Source organism: Melopsittacus undulatus, chromosome 6 (assembly GCF_012275295.1).
Source record: "Melopsittacus undulatus isolate bMelUnd1 chromosome 6, bMelUnd1.mat.Z, whole genome shotgun sequence".
NCBI classification, from domain to species: domain Eukaryota; kingdom Metazoa; phylum Chordata; class Aves; order Psittaciformes; family Psittaculidae; genus Melopsittacus; species Melopsittacus undulatus.
The window spans coordinates 18,846,993-18,869,688 of record NC_047532.1 but is presented as its reverse complement, the minus strand read 5'-3'; the positions used below and the strand labels follow the sequence as shown (position 1 = coordinate 18,869,688).

Genomic DNA, 22,696 nt, shown 5'->3' with positions numbered 1-22,696 from the left:
AAACTCAGTTGGTCACAGATTCAAAGGATGATTTCACAAACAAAACCCCAGTGAGTCCTTCTTTAACCTTGCATACAGTGAATCCTGAATTAGCTACATTATAGGAAGTATTAAAGGTAATATTATTGTGCAAGTAAAACAAATGTACAGCAGAGGAACAGAAAAGGTTTGTCCACTCCTGTTACTGGACCACGACTCCTGTGGTGTATGTCTGTAAGTCACAGTTACCAGACCTGTGCTTTTCAGTGGCTTTTCAGCCCTAATGACTAGAGCAAAGCTTGTAAAACTGAATCCTGAAAGCTCAAAAAATAGAAGGTATAGAGATTTAAAGGTCACTGTTTTCCTTTTTCAGCTGTACTATTAAATTCCAGAGTTTTCTACATCCATTCTGAAGTGTTTTGGGGCTGACTGTGTTGGAATAAACAAAAATATGCTGTTTGAATTGAAAAAGTACCCACTGCTAAGCACCTTTGTTATATCAGATAGTCTTTAAAGAGGATGAATTAAATACATCTGTTGAGATGCTGTAAGAGATACATATATAGATACAAAGACAGTGATATATAATAACTGTATTTTACCTATATATCCATTTGCAGTGGCAAAAAGCTGTCACTGCTACATAGACTTTACAGTTGGAAACTAATTCTTTCTAACAAACGGGAGTGGAAGAAGCACCTTTTTAGACTATAAACCACACAACCTGTTATAGATGCTAATGATTTATTATCTTACATACTTGAAATGTTTTGATTAGATCTTGACAAGTTTGTCTGATGACAGGAATTTATTTCGTGATGCTGTAAGCTGTCAGGCTTGTGAGAATTCACACATGGAATTTGCTCAGTGCTGTTCAACTGCAAGGAAATTTCAAAGTGTAGGGAATTTGAAAATAATAACAGCATGGGTAGGATTTAATGATGTTTTAATGTTTTTTGTAAGTTCTCATAGCTGTAACTTCTTGGTATCTTTGAAAAACATTGCCAGTGACCAGTATGTGACTTAACAGACCATTGGAAGGTTGTCATTCACACTGTTAAATCATGTCAGTCAGCACATCACCATCACTAAATACGGAAAAGAGATCTCTGGATATGATGGATTTGTTCTTCTATTGACTGTTGTCAATGCTCGGGGGGCGGGGCCAGGACCAAGGGGCGGGGCCGAGGGGCGGTGTCAGGTGGGGCTGGATGCGGGGCCAGTATAGGCAGCGGCGGCTGGCGGGCGGCGGATGCCACCTAGTGGCGCCCTGCGGAAGCGCAGAGCGGGTTTAGGGGGAAGCACCGACGTGCTGAGATGGACGTTGAAACCCAAACGCGGGGAGGGTTGATGTGTCGCGATGCTGTGTGCATCACTGCCTGTGCCTTGTGCGTGCTCGTGGTCTGTGTGATTGAACAAAAACCGTAACACTTCCGGCCTTCCTCTGCTTTTGGTGCTTGGGTGCAAAACGCTGCTTTGGAGTGGCTGCTGATTTCATTAGCCATGGATTTATTTTTATGATAATATGTAAACTAGCTAGAAGAAATAAATTAATAATTAGTTCCACGTTATTTATTTTATTTAGTGTAATCTTATTATATTTAATATTATTAAAATGAAATAATAAAATATTAAAGTAATGTGTACATTTAAAAAAAGCAACACCAAAAGCCACTCTGTGGCATTAACTTTCCCTTCTGGTGAGAGGACTGGGATATTGGGTACTGCAGCTCTGGAAGGGGTGCAGGTACAGTGCTGATGAGGGATGTAGAGTAGAACTAATTATTGCTTTATCTCTGTTTAGGCTTTAATTTCACTTATTTTTCCTCTGTTGAGTGCTTATGACTTTGAGACTGCAAAGGCAATGATTATTCAGACAAAATTAGTTATTTTTATACCCTAAACTACTGCGCTATAGTGTGCAGACTCACTTTTTCACTCTGTGCCCAGCTATACACTGAACATGCTATCAGCAAGGCCAGCTTGCTATCAATTTTGCTTCAGCCCTTTACTGATAAATAAATGAATAATACATAATAACAAGTAAAATTAACACGAGGTTTCTATTCTTTGTTTTTGTTTCAGAAGGAGCTCAGCCTCCCCAGAAGAGGAAGCTTGTAAGTAGAATTATTCTTTCTTCATCACTTGGTTTGTTTTGAACATAGATAGCTGTTCAGTTGTGGAAACCGTTTAAATGGGCAGATACTCTGTTTTGTCTGTTAGTATTTTCAAGAATCTGTCAGGCACTTGGAAGCAGCTAGCTTGAAGCCTCTATTCATTTCCTTAAGTGTAGTAGGAAAAGCAGTAGAGTGTAAGCTTACTTCTAATTACCAGCTTGAGCTGATCCTGATACAGAAGTAGCTGTGGTGTTGAGTGTTGCTTGCACTGACATCACTGAAGCAAATCCACAGAAGTCACTGATTATTTATGTGATATGGACAACTTTGATGACTGCTCTTCAAACAGCCTGTTGACAGAGGTCTGAGTCCGCAGCTCCTGGGCCATGTGGGTCAGGTGTTTGTGGAGCAGTCAGTGTAATGGAGATATTTTGATAACGTGGCATTTGGTGGGGAAAGTAAGCTTTTAAAAATGTGGTTTAAGCAAAAAAACATTTCTTTAATACTTTATGATGTTTAAAGACATTTAGTGAGCTAACTTGTGTTTCAGTGGTATTGTGACAGCTTAGCTTCTGCTGTGCTTACAGATTGATGGTGGAAGAAATTGTGTTATTGATTGCATTATATAAAGGAGAAAGCTCTTGTACTGCCTGCTATTGCAGTATGATTTTAAATGGTTTCCCAAAGCTTGTAGACTATAGACACGAAGCTGACACAAGCATGTAACCTTTCTTCCTCAGGTTTCTAGTTCTAATGAGAAATTATTTCCAGTCGTTCAATGTAAGCTAACCCCTTTGTATAAGAACCAGTGTTTAGAAAATGCTGTGTAGTGCCAGTGATTCAGGGCTGAACAATACAAGGGATCAAAAGGCCTTTTTTTAAGATGGGGCATGACCAGACCTTTTTGTTTAGTTCATATGACAGGGGTGAACGAGCCAGGGAATTATTTAAAGAACATGAAACACTGGCTGCTTATTATTTGTTAACCAGCATGCCTTAAAGGCTGATTTAGCTGTATGTGGTAGGTTTTTACGAAGGGTGGCGTTCATGATTCGAAGGTCGTGAAGGTTCTTGGAACAAATGGTGGAGCAGCGAGTTATCAGTAAGTGTTTGGTTTAATGGAACTCTTAGTCATTTTGGTATAAACCTTCTGGAACTGAAATTGAGGATGCCAGAGATCTTCCCTTCCTTTGTTCAAGGGTGGAGGTGGGTATGACACAAAACCATTCGTGTATTCACATTTGAAATATCTGAGAAACAAATTGCTTCAAATGCTTTATTTAGTAGTAACTAAACCAAGTAACTGAATGTTTTATTTCTATATTGACGTAGCACCTTCAGTTTTCATTACTTCACTTGACTTTTCTTCCCCAAGTGAGTGCCTTTTAAGATATCATTATGTGAAGAAATTTAGCAACCATATCAAGAAGATTAAGACTATAAATTTGAAGCATCAAGTTGAAGCTGTGAGACTGAAAATCTATGAAGGATTGAAATGTCTTCAGTCAGTTGCCTGTGTTATCTAACTGGTTATTTGAGTGCAGTTTCTGGAAGTACAGATTACGTAGTTAAGTCTACCGAGTGATTTCTTGTTTGAAAAGCTTAACTAAGCAGTCAATAGTACATGGTGGCCTCTGTATATTTGTGTTGATGCCGTACTGTTAAGCATATGGGTGTTGTGGAGCTGATGTACATCATTTGCATATTCCAGTATCAGAGTGCTTGCTTGATTTTGTTAGTCTTGAAATGAGGAATTAGAGGAATTTGTATCAAGAAGTGGAATAATTATAATATGTGTGTGCATGTATATGTAAAAAGTACACATATGATATGTAGAAATTTGTTCAGCCATTCTGTCAAAAAGGTTGGCCTAATGATGTGCACTTAAATACAGACTGTCAGCAGTTCTCGGTTCTTCTGGAGGCTTTTCCTCTGCTTGAATCAACTCAACAGTGAACCTCAGAAGCAGAACTAAATTCTGAAAATACATTTTATTCTGAAAAGCTGTTGTTCCGTAGCTAATGAGCGGGGTTGGGTATGGATGTAGCTGAGCCCTGATTCATCGACTGTCATTCATTGACTTGTTCACTGACAGGAGCAGAAGCAGGAATTGACAGAAGGATGCAGTACCTGGCTTGGAGCCAGAAACCCTCAAGAGGTGCATCCATTTTCCAAACTCCAGCCTTTGCAGCAGTTCAGTAGCAATTGCATTATATAGAAACACACAGCCATGCAGCATTTGTCTGTGTGCTGGTCTGGAGGCTTGGGTGCATCTACTGCTGTAAAAAGATTGTATTTGGGGAGGAAATAATTATTTTCCATCCAGACTGAAGCAGAATGAAGGTGTGATTGTTGCTGCTTGCTAGGTGATTGCTTTGGTTGATTGTTGGGTTAGAAAGGTTTTACACTGTGGACTAGCTATGTTATTCGTCATTGCCACATGTAGAAGGTCAAGCTCTTCCTGACAATGCTTCTTTTTCTTCACCTGTGTCATTGCTTCATATTTACCTGGGTCAGTATTAGTAGTTGCTATTTTTCTGCAGAAATTGATTGTAGGCGTAACAACAACAGCTGATACACTTGTTTGTACTAAGGAAAAAGAGTGGAGTTAGATGTCTCTTTAGCCAGAGAGCATGAGGAATTTTGTCACCTAAAGAAGGTCTTGGGTAGAGGCTGAAGAGAATGGATGGTGAAGTGGAGCCTGTAAAGTCTGTTCATTAGCGATTTTGTTTCCATATTAGGGGAAGGGAGCACAAGCACAATGTAAATGATGGCTTTGGCCTTGAAGATCTTGTAGTCTAATCGTGAAATAATCAGCACAGAGTAAGCAGGCATGTAAAACAGATGGGGGAATTGTATGCATGGTGACATTAAGAGGAATGCCTGATTATTTAGATAACATTTTGTTGTTAATGTGCTTAAAGTGTGTCTGTTTCTGTTAGGGGGATTATATTTAATACACTAAAGGAAGTATGCTCAACTGAATTGCAGGCTACTAAGAGGTTGAATAATATAAGCATGAGAACAGGAACAAGGAGCTATCTTCTGTCTCTGGTGTGGTTCAATAATCAGAGTTCAAAGTTTTCCTTTAATAAATAATACATATAAATGTATTGGATATGTTTTCCCCATGCTTTGTTCACAAAAAGTAATTACCATTCATGAATATTTTCTTTAATTTCAAATAGTGAATGTGAAGTGATAGATCCAAACTTTGATCTCCATCCTATTAGTGGAAGTGGTTTAATTATTTCCAGTGATTACCCAGTTCTGTTCTTTTGTGCTTTCTTTGCACAGAGATTGGTTTTTGTATTGTTGGTTGCAACTTTCAAATGGTTTTGATGTGCACCTGCACTTGAAGCACACTAGAGACATTCCAGACTTGAAAGGACACAGGTGGGATCTGCACAGCAAGATGGGGGTGGTGATGAAGTGCTCATGTGCATTCATGTGTATAGCAGCAACTCGGCATCCAAGAGACCAGGCTGTGAACTGCAGGTTTTCATTGCGGCTGCAGGATGCAACACCGTCTTCTCTTGGTTGCCTCCTCAGCTCATCAGCAGTCACTAAATCAAGTTGGGGTTGTGTTTGAGCCATCTGGTTTCTTGTTCAATACCCCGTCTTTAATAAATTCACTTGTTTATAACATGAACTTTATTGACCCATTCAGATTCTCATAAGAAACATGGGTTTATATTTGACATCCACATGGTTTCCTAGGCAGGGTTACTAGCCTCGGTCGCTGTGATTTTTGTGCTATCTAAACACAACATTTTCAAGGAGAAAAGATTTCTCTCCTACATTATATCTAAATTTGAAAAGAGGAATTTCCACAGCAAACTAAATTTGCTAAACCAGTTCCTGATTTCAGATGCAAGTTATTCTTTGTTAATTCTTTCCTGCTGTCAACCATCTGTATCAAATATACTTTTAAAGTCAGTGTGTGGATGGAGGAAGAACATGGACACATAAGACACATGAAAAATAATTATAATTCAGAATATGTGCAGTAAAATACACATTTAAATGAATCAAATATTACAAATTGCTCTTTTGAAGGTGATGGGTGCTGATAAGAAATAGTGTTTATCTCACATTTTTATGTCTATGAAATGTGGTAAGCAACTTAACAGTGCTTGCTAAGAACATGAGCAAGGCTTTTATGGTAGTCTTTATTCCTTCTAATCTCTCTTTAAGGCAATTTATGACCATTGTGGGGCTCGTTTTCTCTCTTTCTCCTCTGCCCTTCCCTTCTACTCACAAACCTCTGAAGGATCTTAGTTTCTGCAGCCTCAGACATTTCATGCAGTGTTTCATTAAACAAGTCTTCATCATAATTTGTTGAAACCTATCCCCAGTTTCTTGACAGTAAAACAACACACAAACACACCAAGGAATTCCTTTAGGAGGATATGCTGAATACCAGTTGTATCTGTTTCTACCTGTCTTATTTTAGAGCTTGGAAACAACAGCAGGTTTGATGGCAGGAAAAAAAGAATTCTGGCCTTTGGTGCTGGTTTATGTCTTTGTCTTGCCGTGCTCAGGTGCTGTGGGAGTTTCCTCCGTATCTGCAGAGAAATGGAGTATATAATTCCATTTCTGTTCTCCTTGGTGGCTAAACGCTCCTGCTGGGGATTGACGGATGCCGTTTCCCTGCCAGGAGCAAGTGGTGCGCCTCAAGCGTGGAGGAGCTGGTGTGCTGGAAATGGAGAAAAAAGCAGTTCCGCAAAAGGAATGGAGAGTTTTGCTTCCTTCTCACTCTGTTCGGTCTTGGATGTGGAAACAGAGTAAGAAATAATGCCTCTCTTCAGTGCTTTCTGCTCATGAAACTTTGTATGGATGGGGAGAGAAAGCGGTGGTGTTTGCTAACCACCCCATCCTTTTCTGAGCTGTGTAGAAGCAGCCCACAAGCAGTAGATCAAAAATAACCAGGCATTCTTAAACTGATATGTGGGGCTGGCTCTGGGGGTGGAACGTGCCGAATTATTCCTGCAGGTCTCCGTAGGAGTGTTGCTATTTGTGTATTAGGCTTTAAAAATAATTTGAAAGCATTGTTTCTATTAAAAAAGTGATACAGTGAATAAGGGGGATTTTAGTGTTCTGTCTATAGCATCATCTCAAAGAATTTATGGAGGTTTTCATCAATGACTTAAAAGTAAGAAAAGTCTTTTTTTGCAGTTTTATTATCATTTCCACTACTTAATCCAGGTTCACATTCAACAAGTATAGTAAAATTGTACATGACATACCAAATTTGTACCTTTTGTGGCTTGCTGTGCTTTCTTACTCCGAAAGCATGGCATGGGGTTGGGGGGGGGCAGAGTTTAGGGGCCCTGGTTGTTTAAGGAACAGCCACTGTGGGCACTCTGGCCCTTACTTTTGGGACTGGCAGGTTCTTCTCTTGATGTAACATAGTTTTTGAGAGGTTGAGATCTTGTAGCGTGGGGCACTCCTGCTGTGGTTTGAATCAGGGGAGAATCTGAAGATATATACCTTCCAGGATGTATCCTCCAGGGATGAAGATATAGAAGATATATCATCCAGGAAAGAATCTGAAGATATATCTGGAGTTGTAATCTGGAATTTACTTGGTTGATGAGTACTTGCTCATGAGAATAGCGGTCTCAATCAGCCTAAATAGTCTTCAGCACTTTAAAGTCTATCAAATAAATATATGAGGAAATTTTTGGGGGAAGCTACCTTCTTGTAAATGCACATTTCAGAAGTGTTGGGCATTATTTTGGGGCTGTTTATTAATAGCTGAAATCGACTGGAATTGCTTGAAACTGATAGAAATTACCATTTGCTATCAAAAGGGCAAGACTTACACGGTACAAGGGAATGTTGTCTCGTAATGAGAGTGTCCCCCCTCTCTCCTCCTTCCTTCAGCATTTGGCTCCCCAGGCTGCTGCAATTGCTGTTGCTGTTTTCAGTGGGAGAATCCATAAAGTTTGTATCAGAAGCACAGCTTTGGAGTTCCAGGAAGATGTTTTAAGGCTCAAGTTGTGTGTGTTCCTAAGGGGATTGATTACTGAAGAAGGGCTGGTTCACGTGTTCCTGCCAGTCGGGAACAGCTGCTCTTTGCACCGCTGATGACTCTGCAAGGGCTTTGGCGGGGAGCAGCGACTCTATTCCTATCGCAGTGTGAGTTTTCAAGCTGCTATGTGAGATTTCTGCCAGAATCCTTTCAAGTGTGCCATCGCTCCCTTTGGCTTTACGCTTTCCTTTTGATTTGGTGCGAGCCACTGTTCCTGCTCCTTGAAGCCCGGGAGAAGTTTGTCACTGATTTGCTGTGGGCTCAGCCAGGGTGGGTCTGGGCTGTATCGCTGGCTGTGTGACAGGTCAGATGGCCAGTTTGTGTCTTGGACTCTTCTGTGCCTTCCTGTCGTACTCGTGGGCTTCGTTTCCTTTCCTTGGATGCTATGAATAGACTTGTAGAAGATTTTTCTATTCTTTTTCTTTTAAAATAATTAGGTTTTTGATATGAGCTGTGTGATTAATCTGGACCATTACTGAACTCCTGAGGTCTCTCTGACGTTGGGGGTATACGAAGAGCTTGGAACTGCACTGATTGTTCTGTGCTCTGTGTTGGAGTGATAACGGTGGGTTCTCCTTCCTGGCCCTAAGCCTCTTATACGCTGGGAAGAAACATAGTGTATCAGCACAATGATGAAACGGAGGAAACAGAGGCTTGGAGCCCCATCTCTGCGGATCCAGTAAGGACTGTTGTGAAAAATAAATTGCACATAAACTTTTCAAATTGAAGACAAACAAGTCAGAATTTTCTGTTTGTTAGAAGTTTCTTTATCTGTGATGCTTATTTTGGCTGTACACAAAATTTCAGCTGGAAGCTTTGCTGTTTTACTTTTGTTCAACATTTAGCACAAAGTACAGCCAGAACAGAGCAATATTGGGATGTTCTTAAATGGGGTACATTGTGGTTAGGTTTAGTACCAAACGTTAATGAATATAAGTAACTGTATGTTTGTAACTGTCTCTTTTTATCACTTGTCAGATTCAAAAAGCCAGGAAGCTGTCACAGGGCTCAAATCTCCAAGATTTGCCACCTTTCCTATTTTTAAGAATGTTATTGAAAACTCTTAGATTTGGAGCAAATAATCTTTACTTACATTGCCACGTGTATTTCTACAAATGAAATTTAAACAAGCAATTACTTTTTAATGCTTGTGTCCTTTTAAAATGCTTTGAAATCTACTAATGAGAACTGCTATTTATGAAGTATGTAATTAGATTTATTATTTCCATTAGGTAAAATTAAGGAAATTGTATATTTAATACTAAGTTTATAAGTAGAGGAGGTTAAATGAATCTGTTACATAGTGAAGGGAGGAGCAGGGTGTGAGGCAGGATTAACCTTTTCTGCCTGTGGACTCTAAAGCCTCATCACCTGTTTAAGCAGAGGTTGCTGGTGGAGAGGATGTCCAATATCCAGAGGTTACTTACTGATGAGTATTTGGATTCATTAGGAAATTTAAAGCAAGGAACACTGACAAACATGGGACTTTCAGTGTAAAATGATAAACAAAAGCTGAAGCACTCCCCAGCTGTCTCTTTTGCTCAGTTTTATGTTTAAATATAGTAAATAGGAACTTTTTTCAGCCCTCAGTCAAAATCAGAGTTAGAGTTGTAAGGATAGAGTGGCACTAGTTTGTAACACGTTTGAAACTAGTGTAACAAGGTTCGAATACAGAAGCACACTTTACAGTACCAGTATTTGTATATTAACTTTTACTTTATTTCTAGTGAAGGACATCTCATCGTGTATAGCTCAATAAAGTAGGTGTTAGAACCTCATTTTTGTGTTCATGTTAAAGTCTGTTTGCAGCCTTTTGGAAAGCAGCTACTTTGGGAAATTTTCTGTGCTCTCTGTGTATATGGATGCGTGTTGGCTGCTAACGCAACACCTTATAGTGCATAGAACCAAGCACAGAGCTGGGGATCAGTGTCCTCAGCTGTAATCTGGACACTGCAATGGATATGCTGTGGACAAGTCCCTTAACTGCTTTGTGCCTCAGTTTCCCCATTGCTAAAATGAGGATAAAGCTATTCTGCAGTACTGCTTTGAGGCTTACTTAGTTGTTGTTCTAAAACACTGTCAGTGCTAACTGTTATTTCCTAGTTAATGGTTTGCGTAATTCGTGTTTTCACAGCGGCATACTTCTATTGTTGCCACAGTGTGGCTTGGAACCATGGCTCCCAAATTGTGAAGGCTGTGGTATAAATGGTCAATGTCTGTATGTGTTGCCATTATCAATTGGTTATTTTTTCCTCAATTAAAAGTTTTACCTTAAGGATTTACATTGAATGATGTGTATTCCAGAAAGCCTGGCAATAAGTACAAAAAAGGATTTGGCTAATTCCAGCTTGGAAGATTTTCATAATGAAAAAAATAACATTGAATAGATAGTAAATTGGCTGAAAAATACGTTTTGGTTTGGATGATAATCAGAAAGATTTCTTTGGGTCATTTAGTTTATTGCATTTGTTAAGAAGATATACTGTATATTTTGGAAGTATCTCGCTTTTTTTTTTTTTTTTGGAATTGAAACAGAAGATGTGATATTGACCCTGATTTATGTTTTTTTTTCCTACTGCAATACCTTGTCAGAATCTCCTCTCCTTTGTACTCCCACTGCCGAGGAAATGATGTTCATCAGCACATGTTCTCTCCTACATCTGCTCCAGGTCTGCAGCACCTTAAATTCCCATTTAGTGCTGACTGTGCACTTGTTACTTCTCCTCTAGTATTTTACCTGAACTCACAACCCCACAGCAATCCATCTAGTCCATGCTACAGCCATCCTTTTCAGTGGAGGTAAGGACAGGTATTGACTAGGGATTTCTAACCGTTTGGTGTTTGTTTGACCATTTATGAACTTACGAAGGATAAAATGGATTACGGAATGGGAACCTTTCTATCTGTGTGTGCATGTCAGTTCCTGGTTGTACCTTGTGCTCGCTTCCAAGTACATGTGCAGCTTGTACCATGCAGGAAAAGAACCCTCACAGGCATGGCTGATGTCAAGAAAACCAACTTAAAAGTAAACTGGCGTAGAGTGTCCTAAAATTGTCCTAGAATTGTGGGGACTGCACTCTGTAAATCTACGTTAGTTTTTAGGGAAGCTAACGGGTTGAAGTCTCTGTCTCCCAACACAGTGTCTACAAAGGATAATGAGTAAAAATCAAGCCTGTTTTTACCAGGCTTAAATGTGGGGTACAAGTGTTTGTAAACTGAAGCAACTTCAAACCAGCTCAGTTTCTATTAAAGTGTTTTAAGAGCTTGACTGATGTATTCTTCCTGCAGGATTAGCTCTTCCTCCATGTTGTGCTACAATGGAACATGCTTGGCCATCAGCAGCCCCAGTGGAAACCTTCAGCTTAGTCACTAGGAGGAAACTTCACCTAGTGAGGCAGTCACAGACCAAGGCTAAACCAAGCTAGAGCTCTTTGTGTGTGCAGTTATGAAACTGGAGCTTAGAGGCACCTACTTAAAACTTGAGCCAGCATAGCCATCAGAGGGCTGGTTTTGAAGTTCACATGCTGCAGTGTGGATGTAGCCGGTCAAATTTCAGTTACTCATCAGGTGGTAATGCAATAGCCCCTGGATCTAGACTGTTATTTCAGAGGAAGATTGCTCTTGCTGGCCAGCTCTGGTAAGAGTAACCAGAAGATGTGAAGTTGAGCTATTTTAGGCATCTGTCCCTCTAATGGGCAGTAACATATATTCCATGTGTTGAGTGGAAATCAGGTTGTCAGCGAAAGAAAGGGATGCAGCATGTGTCTGTACTTATTGTGCACTGCCGTGATGAGAGGTGCTTGCCCAGTGTCCCTGCTGCTTTCCCTGCACATTGGGAAGCACTTAGGGAAAATTCTTAATATGGTGCTCATCATGGCAGCACTTGCAGTGAGGGAAAGGGCAGTGGCCAGAGAGCAGTCTCCTAACATTTTAATGTCATTGTCATCAATATAAGTTTAAATACATGTTTGTTATTTAAGGGCGGGTATTGGGTAATGTTCCTTTACAACAGGGTGATTAAGTGCGATTAAATGCTGTTTAGCTTTGGGGCTAATTGACAGACTGGTAGGTAGCAATTAAGAATCAAAATCAGATTACTGTTAAAGTCAGTTGAGAACTGGGTTTTTTTCGATTATTGATTACTTTAAAAAGCTTTTTTGATACTTTTTTCTTTTTTTCCTCTGGAATCCTTCAATCTTCAGGCTTTTGACATGGGTCCATGCATATTTTTCTTTTTAAGAATAGTTCATATAAAAGTCTTAGTGTCAGGTTATATTCTACTGTTACTATTGACTCTTCCTGATAATATGTTTTTCACATATGGGGACCTTCCAGCCATCTGCTCTCTCAATACTGAATGGTTGATGATTCACAGATACATGGCTCTGTGTAAGAGCTTAGGTCCACTATAATAACTTTTTATTTTTGTCCTTGTTGCTTTCACCTGTGCAGCTCTTGATCCTGTTTTATCCAGTCCTCCTTTGTTTTAGTTTTGTTTACTTGGTTACAGTGCCAGTGATAGCCATTCCTGCTTGTTTAGAGCCAAGGTTCATCTTGGCAAGTTACTGCTATCATTGATCTGCCCAGCTTAACACCCTCAGGTTAGCCAGGCCGTGGTTCATTTCCATGGATATGCAAGTGCTACTAGGAACTGGTGGAAAAATTAGATAGGAAAACTTATGCCTTACTTTTAACCATTTCTCACTTTTTGCTTCTGGCATGCTGCATTTGCAAGAATCTGCATTGCTTGTATTTCGTGATGTTGATATTTTTATGAGGACAGCGTTGATGCATCTTGGGACAAGTCAGCATGGAAGTCCATGGCTTGTGAAAGAATTAATCTTAAGAAAGCAGATATTTTAAACATTACCTTTGAACAGTTGGAAAGAATGCAAACCTTTCAAAAGAGCAAAAGGAAATGTGAAGTGGCAGCATTACAATAATAAATTTGATAGCAGGTGAAATAAGACTGCTGTAGTTGATTCAACTGTGGGTTGGAATTAAGGTCATGTATCTTTAGGAAGAAAAGAATGGTGTCCAAAATTAAACTGAAATATTGAGTCTCATATTTGGGATCTGGCTTGCACTCTTCTGGGGGTAGCAGGGAAGTCAAATTACTGAAGGAGAAAATGAGGCCATGATTCACAGCTGGTCCTATTTATGAGTTGGCAAGTCCTTTGTACACCCATATTTGTCCTTTAATCAAAATATGATTTACAGCATTTCTTGATATCAGGTTGCTTAAAAGATGTCACGAATTAATTATTCTAACTTGGAAGTAATAGGCTTGAGATTAAAGACGGTGCATTTCTCCCATTTTAAAAAAACATTATACTCCCTGTAACACCTTTGGCAAGATACAAGCTGGAAATGGTTTAATTTGTTTGTGAGAACAGGATGAAAGTGTTCAAGTGCCATATTTCTGGCATCTCTGGGTGCTGCAGGTGAGGTGAAGTCTCAATGGAAATTTGCTTTGTCCTGACAAATCAAAGAGAAGAGTTGGATTCAGCTGCATTATTCAATGATTTTTCTCATGCTGTTTTGCTTTTATGAATTCATGCTAGTTGTGGAACATGTTCTTACAGGTTTATATGGTAGAGATTGTTTTTATAAGACTGTTTTCCCTTGGATATTCTAGTTTTAATAATGTCTATGGATAATAGCTATTATTTTTTTATAGCTTTGCAGAATACTTTAATGAATTTTCTTTTTTTCCATAATTTGGTCATCATCTCTAATGTGGTGGTGGTCAGATCCTTGCTGTCTTATTTAAGTAAAGCAAAATGGGAAAAGTAATGTTGCTTCAAAATACTTAGTGTTTGAGCAGAGTACATAATTACTTGATCAGTGTGTAATTACAATGTTATGAGTTTTATATAATTAGGATTTTATGGACATCTGTGATATAATTTAAGAATATATTAATTTATTTACATAAAAAGCCTATTCTAGGAAACAAGTATTTAATCAATAACTGTGGTAAGTAACAAGAATAGATGTAGACGTTCAGCAAAGGTACTGGGAGAGTTGGCTGTTAAAACCTTTTTTGTATAAGCTGTTGCAGTGCATGAGGAGAGACCTATATATAGTGCTATGGCTTGTTTGGGTGTCTGAGTGTGGTTGGATGTGCAGTGTCCTCAGCGAGTCTGCTCTCTTGGCTTTCGAAGGCTACACATATTTTACAGAGCCAGGGCAGTGCCTGTAAATGGGAGAAGTTCCATATTTTTTAGGGAAGATAAAAAAGCAATTCAGAATTCAGACTTAATGAGGTTCTTTATGCTTTTATTTTGAAATATCCTAAAGCTTGTCAAGAGTTGCTGATAGTTTCCTATCTCTACTTAAATTCCCTTAGTTTAAAGTCACATGATACAGGTCTTTAGTTTATTTTAGTTAGAATTTCCTATTTGACAAATGTCAGAGGATTAATGAAGAGGACTATATTCAGCCTGAATGACATTTGGAAATTGTTCTGGGTTTGCAGCAAGTGATACCCTCCTGGTTTAGTGCTCGGTTTGGTACAGGTTCTGCTTTCTTAAATGTGCTAAATAATTGGTCAGAGTTGACTGCAAGACGGTATAATGTCACTTTTGGAAACAGAGTAGATAAGCAATTCAGGAATAATGAGTAACAGAACAACTTTGTGAGTATATCATTATGCAAAATGTGAAATGGTGAATTTTGAGTAGGTAATCTTTTGGCAACTGAATTGTAATCTACATCTCACATTGAATGAAAGAATGAATGAGATTCCCTGAATTAATTTCTTTTTTAATGGAGATTTTTCTTTTTATTCCTTTTCTTTTCTACAAGTTATTATTCTTGGAAATAGTTTTTTTCCCCTCTAGGGGAAGGAGACGACAGGGGAGGGACATATTGGTGATACCTAAAACTTGGCCAGCTCAGATGTCTTTTTGTTTTTCTTATGCTGATCAGAAGCTGTCCATTTGCTTGCCATGTGGTTGGAAATAGTGAGGCATTATGGTCTGAATGTGGTCATTTTTTCACCTCAAGGCATTGTATAAATGCTAAAATCCGTACATTCTGCCTGGAGCTGCAGTAGCAGAAGAGTTAAACCCTTCAGTTTGGAGCTCGAGGTGTGAATTCTTGTCCCTCTGGCTCACCATTTGGCTGCCCTCAGTGGGACCACTTGTAAAATATAACCTGGTAGTTTGCCCTGGGAAATCAGAGGCTCCCAAAGGGGAGTATGTACCTGTGACTTGAGAAGTCGGAGGGCTTTACTGTTTGCTAACCATTTCACCTATAGTCCTGTAACTGGTTTTTCTATAGAATTGGTTTTGAAGGCTGTGATCTGCTGGTAAATGAGCTGACTCATTTACTACCCCTACCCTGTTCAAAGAGTTTGGGATGGCTGGGACAGACTACTAACTTTTAGTAGGAACAAACAGCTTAGAAGGCTCTTAAGACACTGTAGTAAACATGGAAGCTTTTATTTTTCTGTCCTTATCCTCAAGTAACAGCGATTTCCTCAAATGATAGTAGTGTGCTCAGTTCTGTACAAAAACATTCCTTCCATATAGTTTCTCCCTCAAAGGCCTTTTGTTCTTCAACATGGATACAGAAACAACCCCTGTGTTGAAAGAATTCTGGCAAGGGAATAATTCTGAGAAAGAAATACATATTCTTAACCAGACCATCATGTGTTTATTATTGTTGATGGAGAGTCCCATGCATCTTCCAAAATTTGTTCTTAATTGTGCTGTGAGGCAATCATGTGCTATTTTTAGTTTTGACTTGGAGAATAGGTGAGTGTGCAGGCAGGCCTGTTGACATCCTGTACTGAAACACTAATAGTAGAGATGCAGTAATAGCGAGTACTTAGTGCCAACTTAATGGACTTGAGCTGGGGAGAAGCAGAGATTGGGTGACACAGCTGCTTGCATTAGCACAGGACTGTTTCTGCCGATGAGCAGTGTTTTCTTAAACAATTGCTGTTTGAAGCCATCAGTTGCCATTTCTAATGCAGACAGATAAACCATTTAGTGGATCAATAGCACCCTGAAAGCTTAAGGAAAGTTCAGAATGTAAAGCAGATTTCAGGGTACCATTGCACCCGTTTCTAAAATTGTATTCCATTTCAACTATGTCTTGCTAACCTGTGCTATGTTGAATTTTTGTCTCAATTTTAAGCTCTTGTTTGTATATTGAAAACCTGTACCATGCCAGAAGGCCTGCGGCAGAGCTTTTCTTCTGTAATGTACCCTTGCGTGCTCTTTTCTACAGGCTGCATCTGTTCTCCCCTTTTCTTCAGTATCTCTATTCTTGCTTCTGTTCATTCATCTCACATTTGCTTGTTCTAGTCCTCCAAGTGCTCTCTTCCCCTCATTTACCTCCTAAAATTTTGCTGCTTTGGCTACTGGTTATTATTCTGTCATTCAATCCCTTGTGTGGTACTTGAGAGCATAATCTTCTAACCTAGTTTACATTACACTGTCATTATGAATTATTAATGTTCTAAAATAAAATCTTCAAACAGTAATCTTTGCTGTGGTGAAAGAGCTCTGTGTGCTTTTGTTTTCCTTCCCGTCCTTTCCTTTCTTTAGACCTTCAGTTCTTTAGAGCAGGGATGTTATTGATCCAGCCGTCTGGGAAAGACTTGCTGTGCAGTGAGAGTCAACTTGTCACATCTCTGGCCTGATGAGATAAGCATTTATTTATATTAACACACAAAAAATAAGTTGTGGAAGTAATACTTTTGATTGTTAGAAGACTTGGCTCTACAAGGAGAAGTGATTATGAAAATTTGGGTTATAGCTTGTCTGGAAGATGAGTATTATTTTTTCTGTTCTTTCTTTATTGTTCCAATTTTTGTTCCTGTGATTCTCAGTTTTATTTGTGAAAAGATCAGGAATTTAAAATTACAACAGGACAGGTCAGGTTATCAGTCTCAGCAAATGTTTAGGGCAAAAGGGTTCAACCAAAAGAAATATGGTAAAAATCCCTATCAGCTTTCCTCTGCACTTTGTTTTAATGCATCCGTTCATCCATTTTGCTTATGAGAAGTTGGAGGATTCCAAAATCATTAGATGTCCAGTTTCCAAGTGAATCAACACACAAATATTGACCTGAAGTATTCCTTTTAAAGTCACGAGTATTTGCATTGCCCTTGCAGAGAACCTGCCATTCCTTTGAACAAAATGGAGTTGATTACAGCTGCATTCATCTTTGACATAGAGGAACAGCCCATGGGGACGTGTTCCAGCCTGCACCCCATGGCTTAGTGTGCGCAGCCTCCTCTGGTATCAAGATGGATCATAAAACTGTGACCTGTCGCTTCTGCAACTCTCCTCTTCCTACTCAGAATAAGGGCAGCTGCAGACTACACCATAGAACACCACAGTCTGTTTTTTGCATACTGTTCTTGTAAGTGGTTGGTATTGTAAAAAAGTATTTTATTTATTCATTTTGCAAGTCTGATTTTCTCTGCGGAAAGTAAGTTCTTTGGACAAGCAGGTGGTGTTGCATGCATGACTTGTCTGTTTGTTTCCTAGTTTGTGTGTTCTACAGATAATTGAACGAGTAGAAATACTTGCTTTTATTCCTAGTTGCAGTTTTATAGAAGCCTGAATTTGGTTTTGTAAGAAAATGTTAAAAAAGTGCATAAATTTTGTTTAAATTTTGATATTTTGCCCACTAACCTATATTTGTAGAGTGCTCAATTTGCTAATCCCAGTTTGGAAGATAAGAAAGTAAAGTGAGTAGAAGATGAATATTCCCATTTCTGAGCATTTTTTCTTTGTATCTGAGGTGGTGCAAAGATCACTGTTGAGGTGGGCTATGTAAGTCATACTTGTTTCAAAAATGAGCATTTCTGTTATATATTTTTGTTTCTAGCTATATTATTTATTTGTGCCATTTTTAATGTGTTACCTTAGAGTGTAGTGAGATTTAGCATTTTAAACTTTTAAACTTTGTTATTCATATTTTAAAATGTGTTTATCTCTGGAGGCTGTAGGAATCAGTTAAAGTTCCATACGTGTCTATTCTGTACTTAATTTCAAATCAGAGAATTCAGTTTGGGCCAGTTTATCTTCATTTATTAAATTGGCTCCTGTGTTCTAGACCTCCCTACTTCTACGTATAGGAGGACGTACATGTTACAAGTCATATATAAAGTAAATTCCTTTGTTATAAACACTTCTAAATATTATGTGTCTTTTAGGATACATTACTTTTGTAGTGCATCACCTTTGTGGGTTTCTCAGAATTACTGTAAACCAGTTTATAGAGGTGCATCAATCTGTACTGTTTTAAAAAACAGTCACCTGGGCTTGTTCACATGTTCAGTATATCTTGTCCATTATATTTTCTGAGGCTTGCAATCTTGAGTAGTTTGTTTGCCTGTTGGTTGATGATATAACATCTTTCCTAGACTTTAAGATCAAAAGCTAAGCTTCTGCTGTGAAAATTTGTATTATTCCAAAGGAATAAGTAAAGTAGGGACCAATTTCTGTTAAAAAATCACTGCCAAATTAGGATGCAATTCTGCCTTTAAAACTGGATGAACTTTTAATCTTTCTTTTGTAGTATACCAGCACTCATGATGTTTCCCAAGCATGGTTTTGATTTCTTATGTCTCTTCTGTGCCATGGCTGATTTTGTAAAGTCTATTCTTATCCCATGCTCTAACTTCATTAAGAATTTATGCTTGAAAATGTAAAATTCATCCTCTTAGTCTGTTCATTACATTAGCATTCCCCTTGCTCCCAGAATAACTCTTCTTAGCCAACATTCTACAAAATAAGCTTTTTGTCTCAGAAAAGCTGTGGCAAATGCAAAGGCTTTACAATATCCTTAACATTTCATCTGAGCCTAAGTATGTGTTAATAAAAAAATGGGGATACAAGCTGGGAAGTGGAAGGTCCCGCACTGGAGGTTCAGATTGGAGCAAACAGCCTGAATTGTATCTATAAACATATCAGATGCCAGAGCTTGTTTTAGAGTTCAGGCTTGATTTGGTCTTCTGGGTAATGTGCTGTCAAGCAGGTAAGGGCACTCCCAGCTCCCTGGTGACCACATGTAGCCGCAAGCCTGGAGGCATCCTACTGAGCCTGGGTACTGTGTCTGCACAGGTTGCTACTGTGAGATGGGTATGAGAAATTTGCTGTCTTGTATGGATGAGGGACACTCTTTTTGCTGTTGTGAGCTAGTAGTTGTGATCTGGGTAACAAAAGGCCCTCTAATTCACCTACATAAGTACAGCTCCATTCCCTCTTTGCTGTTTTTATTCGTTTAATCTTAATTACTCGTGTGTTATTGTGGTCTCGTTGTAATCATCCACTGGAAGTTACTCTTCAGTCTGCAGCCCTTGCAAAGACATAAAGTGTCTCTTAATTTGTAATTTAAACTGCACACTGCAGTTTTACTGTAAAACAAGAGGGTAATAACACCTGCTTTTTCAAATCTGCTGTGCTGCAGCAGTCTTGTTGGAATGGCTTATGGATAATGTCTATCAAGTGCCATGTGTTCTTTGGAATATATACAAAATCCCTGTTAGGGAGAATTTAGCAGTAGTCTGGTCTTGTTACTCAGTGCCGGGAGCAGATGTGGAAGAATTCTGCAAAGAACTGGAGCTGATGAAGTGCTGTACTTCTCAATGGAGAGGCTGATGCTGGTTGGAGTGTCAGGGGAAGAGATTAAGATATGTTCCTGATTGCAAATGCTGTTGCACAGTAAATTAACATTGTATTAAAGGTTAGAAAGTTTTAAGTGCCTTGCAATAAATAATACATGATAAAGATGAAGAAATGCTATGGTGGCAACAAGAGGCTCAATCTAGGTTTTCCTTTGGATAAATTTCAGTTGGTGAAGAGGAGGGAAGATCTTTGGATCAGGGTGTCAAGGTTATAGCAGCTCTCTTGTGTTTCTCACAAGTGTTACTGAGTGTTTTCAAGCATATTTCAGTTAAAATGTTAGAGGATTTCTGTCTAAACATGAAGTGACATTTTCAGAACTGATGCTCAGTATTGTTATTTTTCAAATAACATTTCTCATTTTTATGGCGTTGAATCACTATTGAGGTTACATTTGATTAAATCAGACAACTGACATTTGAATAACTAGTGGAGACAACGGGGCTTGAGAAAGAACGCAAATTCTAGTAACTTATTTAATGAGCATAATTGACCTTTCCAAGGCATCTGAGCCCAATCATCAATTTTGTGAGCTTGAAATTGTTTAGTTTATGTTCTGTTGAAGTTGCCAAACATCTTACTAGTGCTATTTTGGAATAATAGTATTGTGTGGAATAGTAGCATACAAATAAGAGATATTACTATAAATAGAAATACAAAGAGAGAATCTTATAAATGCTGTTAGGATTTTGGACACAATTAACTTTGTATTTTAGCAGTGCATGCTTCTTATCACTATTTGATAGTTTTCATTTAGAAAATGTTGATGGTGATGATAGAGCTATTGTTAACATCCTCTATACCTGAGTACAATTTTGTAAGAGTTGTTTTAGGACTGTGAAATCAGAGCAGTTGCTTATGATTAAGCTCTGCAGTGATATTGTAGTGAATTAGATAATGTTTCAGGCTATCCATAATGATGGCAACCCCTGTTAGTTCAGTAACTGCGCTGGATTAAAGTTACATGAGAAGCTGGCAGCTTTAATTCAGGTATATGTGTGCAGCGCCTGATAGCTGGTTCAGTAAATGTTTCTGATCTGTTGAATCATTAACTAGTGCAGACACTAGATGTTCCCTGCATGGGAAATGCACACCAGTGGCAAGTTTGGTTGTTCCTCACCTCCCAGAAATCTGAACATCGGGTCTCAGTTTAATCTCATATAATGTGTTTTTGGAAGCCACTTTATACTGAGATAGCAATTGAAATCTGTGTGAGCCATTGTAGTGGAAGAGTCTGTATGGTTCTTCTGTATTGGCTTGGTGATTTCTGAAGGTGGGGTGTTTTCTGCCAAGAAAGAAGGAAATCAAAGATTGTATAACCCAACAAATAACAACAGAAGAATGAATCTTAAAGGTATATTCAACTGAATGTTTTCTGTCAGACTCTTACGTGTCTTGAGATTGCAGTCTGCTCAGACACTCTCTTCATTTGCTCACTCTTCATTTGCGTAGGTCATTCTTCAAATAATAATGATGCCCCAAATAGCTCAACACACATCATCCATGTAATTTTTTCTTAAAGCAACCCTCCTTTTTTAGAAGCATATAGGAAGAACATTTTTGCCTTTCTTTATATTGAAAGACCAAAGTTTTCTGCTAGAGATTTTACATGTTACACAGATTTAACTGTATTGTTAATGATACAGAGCAGGTATCTTTTCAGTTCTTGTGTATTGACTTACATTTACTTACAGTAGAATAATTTTTTGTGCATGTTGGGTATACCATTTAATGTTTAGAATAAATCTGGTATTCTATTTCTAGAGAAGGAATATATCTTCTCTGTAATGGCCCCTCTAGACAGTTTAGCTCTGCTAGTAAAACAGTTTTAGTGTCTGAATATTTCTAGTGAATCATTAGCGGGTTTGAGGCTAATCAGAAAAGTTGTATGACTATTAAGAAAAGTTAAGTCTGAAAGCATCAGGTATTTATGTGACACTTGGTGCCATGTAGCTATTCGAGTGACAGCGTAATTAGGAAGAGGTAAGTTTTTTCCAATTAGTATCTCAGCTGGCTTCCATTGAAAGCTTTCCTTTACCGTAATGTGACTCAGGAAATGATCTTCATTTGAAAACTATGGGATTACTACACATTTTATTCTCATTGAAATATTTAAATATAGTCAAGAATATTTTGTGGGAACTTCTCTTGCTATATAGTCCATTCAAAATGTGGTCAATCGCAAGGATTTTAAATTTTGGGTTATTCTTTTTCAAAAGATATTCTTCTGCCATGGAACAGGGGTTGGAACTAGATGATCCTTAAGGTCCTTTTCAACCCAAATTATTCTGTCATTGAAAATGACCTCAATGTTCTCCTTGGTATGGCCTCAAACTTTACAAGAAGTTCAGCTTACTCATAAAATGACAGGTTTTATTTAAAAGAAGATGGTCTTGTGCCAAGTGAATTTATTTAATGATAAATGTAGCTGCTATGAAAGAAGGCCAGAAAGTAATGGGTTTCGTGTGGACTGTTTGCCTAATTGCATTCTCATTTAATGTCAGGCTTAATTAATGTCCTGCTTTGGTAATGGTAAAGATGAGAAATTGGGGAAGTCGTTGACATTGGCTATTTATAACTGTCCAGTGGATGCAGTGTCATTAGGAGGGCCCTGGAAACGACACGTTTGGTCGACAGGGGATACTTCATCATCACAGGAGCTACTGAAAGGTTCTGCAGGTGGTCTTTTCCGAGGACAAGTTGGGCATGATGTGAAGGTGCATTAGGGAGATTGATGGAGACTGAATATCCTGAAAGGCAAGCAGAAGAATTTTATAAGGAAAGAGGCTTCTTCAGGCTTGGAATTCCTCAGGATCAAGAATTCAAAGATACATATTAATGTTTTTATGAGTTAAAAATAGAAAACTCATCTTGTAAGCTATTTGCGTGTGTTTTTCTTGACATGCTTTTTG

At 38.5% G+C, this 22,696-nt stretch overlaps 1 protein-coding gene across 1 annotated transcript in view; it reads left to right on the top strand.

Annotated features, from left to right (window-relative positions):
- MAST2 (microtubule associated serine/threonine kinase 2) overlaps positions 1-22,696 on the top strand; it is a 200,870-nt gene that overhangs the window by 80,968 nt on the left and 97,206 nt on the right. Inside the window, exon 4 of the mRNA XM_034063620.1 lies at positions 2,065-2,096. Coding sequence (XP_033919511.1) covers positions 2,065-2,096 — 32 coding nt within the window. The remainder of the gene's footprint in view (positions 1-2,064; positions 2,097-22,696) is intronic.